This window comes from Pleurodeles waltl, chromosome 5 (genome assembly GCF_031143425.1).
Source record: "Pleurodeles waltl isolate 20211129_DDA chromosome 5, aPleWal1.hap1.20221129, whole genome shotgun sequence".
NCBI classification, from domain to species: Eukaryota; Metazoa; Chordata; class Amphibia; order Caudata; family Salamandridae; genus Pleurodeles; species Pleurodeles waltl.
Window position 1 is genome coordinate 219,261,917 of NC_090444.1, and position 2,650 is coordinate 219,264,566.

The 2,650-nt window shown below is 43.5% G+C and overlaps 1 protein-coding gene across 1 annotated transcript; it reads left to right on the forward strand.

Annotated features, from left to right (window-relative positions):
* The first annotated feature begins 1,249 nt into the window (after positions 1 to 1,249).
* On the forward strand, positions 1,250 to 2,269 carry LOC138297017 (uncharacterized protein F54H12.2-like). The gene has a single exon (XM_069236534.1). The coding sequence runs from the start codon at positions 1,250 to 1,252 to the stop codon at positions 2,267 to 2,269; it is 1,020 nt and encodes a 339-aa protein (XP_069092635.1).
* The last annotated feature ends 381 nt before the right edge of the window (positions 2,270 to 2,650 follow it).

Consider the following 2,650-nt stretch of genomic DNA (forward strand, 5'->3'; position numbering starts at 1 on the left):
TTGTGTAGCCATTTTAAGTATAGCTCCATGCACGTTAGTTTAATACATTAGGCCGCTGTGCACCTTGACCTAGATATATTTTATTCAGTTTTGCATTGTTATTTTTACAATAACCAGTTTTACGGTCTTGTTTTTATTTCTTCTATCAAACTGTTTTGCTTAGTTCAGCACTGTGTTCTCAAACAACGCATTCTTGATCACCCTGTGCTTCAGTCAAGACTTCAGTCTGGTACATTGTCGGTAAACGTGGTAGAAGTTTAGTCTCCAACATTCATAGAAAATACACATCCTTACGTAGGGACATTTTCTTAGAACATCTGCTGTATTAGTTATAAAAACACTTTCTAGTCTTATTACACGTCAAGAGGGAGATTCCAGCCAGGGAACCACAACTGTATGCTGAATGCTCCGCTGCAGATGCTGACGCAGATCACAGGCCTTTGCTCAGGTATGAGGGTTGATGTCCTCCCGGGGGAACCTGAAAGGCAGTATTAGAGCTTAACAAGCTGTGCTCAAAATATGATTTAGATAGCGAATAGTCCATCGACACTAGTGGCACTATGATAGCATTATTCTTATGCTTCACTCTCATCATCACTATTTTAATATTGTTGTGTTGTGTAGTTCTGGTTATTGCAGCTCATGCTTTGCTATCCAAAATGCAGATGTTTTATTAAACCAATCTTTAAAACGTATACTGCTTTTATTGTCATTTATATATGAGACCGCACTGTGTATGAGAGAACCGGTTGTGACCTGAGTGACCACGACTTCCCTGAGAAGTACCAATATGTCATGCGCTCAGCTGCCCAATCGTCTCTACCTCTTGGAAGAGATGAGGCACTGCTAGTTAGCTGGAGCAAAGCCCGGATTTGGAGCGACAAGTGTCATCCACCGTGGTCCAGACTCAGTCTCCCACACTGTGGACGATCTTGCTGCTCAAAATCCAGTAGTCTCATTAGAATAATGAGAGCCTATGCGACAAGGTGAATGCGCCAAATCTGAGCTAGACTTGTTTTCTCTTAAACCCACACAGCCCAGCATCTAGAACAGTTTTTTCATGGAAGTGTTGCCTCTAACCACTCTGACGCCTCTGGTGCCGATAGAGTTTTATGTGTCGGGGTCCACAGATATGTATTAGAATCTCAACAGCACTCTGCTACACCTCATCTGCAAAATAACCAAAGCGAACGGTGCCAACATCGAGGCTGATGCTAAAGCGGCGCCGATAGCCTACCCCGTCGCAACCATGTTTAATCTAGTGGACATTATCCTGGGCGATCGACTCGTCATGCAAAATGATAACATGTACGCCTACAGGGCCTACATAGAGAGTATTCTAAATTACAGTTGCGAAGCCCTGGACACACAGCTTTCAGCGGGGCTCCTATACAAAGACACTCAAGCGCATTTTGAGGACACAGCGTTGGGCGGGGGCAACAATGGTTTAAAAAAAAGAGCCAGCTTCGCCACTGGCAGTAGACAGTTTGACTTCCTGAGGCACATACATTCAGACCCTTTCTTCCAAGATAAGCTACTCGTCAATGGTATACATCTTAAGATTAAATTAAACCGCAACAAGGACGTGTTCTGTCTCATCAGCGGCGATGTGGAGAAGTATAAAGTGGTTATTCTGTCCGCGAGCCTGTTTGTAAAGAGAGTGAAAGTGTTACAGAGTGTCAGACTAGCTCACGCCGAAACTTTACAGCTATTGAACGCCAAGTATGCCATTGAAAGAGTGGCTCTGAAGATATTCAGCATCCCCGCAGATACTAGATTAACGCAGCAGCAAAATCTATTTCTGGGGCAACTCCCGAAACATATCATCCTAGGGGTTGTGGACAATACAGCTTTTAGCGGGCTCTATACCTCTAACACGTTCAACTTCAAGCACTACGACATCAACTATGCCACTTTGGTCCACGAGGGAGCTGTTATCCCCGCAAAACTGTTCACCCCGAGTTTTGAAACATCCAATTTTGTCAGGGAATATCTCAGGCTGGTCTCCATAACGGGGAAACATCTGCTTGACTCAGGAGTAATTGTTTCAAGAGAGGGCTATGGGGCCTTCTACACGCTGTTTGCGTTCGACCTGACTCCTAACATGGAAGACGGTGACTACTACAACTTGATCAAAAATGGAAATCTAAAAGATGAAATACGCTTCACACAGGAACTAGCTACCAACGTGAACATGGTTTTATTCTCTGTATTCAACAGCATCATACAAGTCAATCACGCCCGACAGAATATGTTTGACTATCATTAAAAGATTGTAAAATGGACACTGTGCAGATACGTGACTTCTTAAGCAGGCATAAATACACCAAGAAATACTTTTTAGGTGTATTTCCTAGCGATGGGCGACCGGGGGAGATAGGCCCTGAAAGACCCCGCACCCTAGTCTTTAAAACCGACCCGCATTACAAGGGTGGTACACATTGGGCGGCCATTTTTCTGGATGTAGATAAGGTTATAGTGTTTGACAAGTTTAGCGGAGTTCCCCCGAGCATAGCATTTATACAAAACCGATATTCAAATATGTAAAAAAAAGCAGTACCCATGATTGAGTATAACAAGATGCGTGTACAGGATTCTCTAGCCATCACATGCGGGGAACATTGTATATATTTTATTAGTAAAATGTCTG

Bases quoted from the DNA above. Each gene is read 5' to 3' on its own strand.
- LOC138297017 (XM_069236534.1), top strand. From the start codon at position 1,250: ATGTTTAATCTAGTGGACATTATCCTGGGCGATCGACTCGTCATGCAA.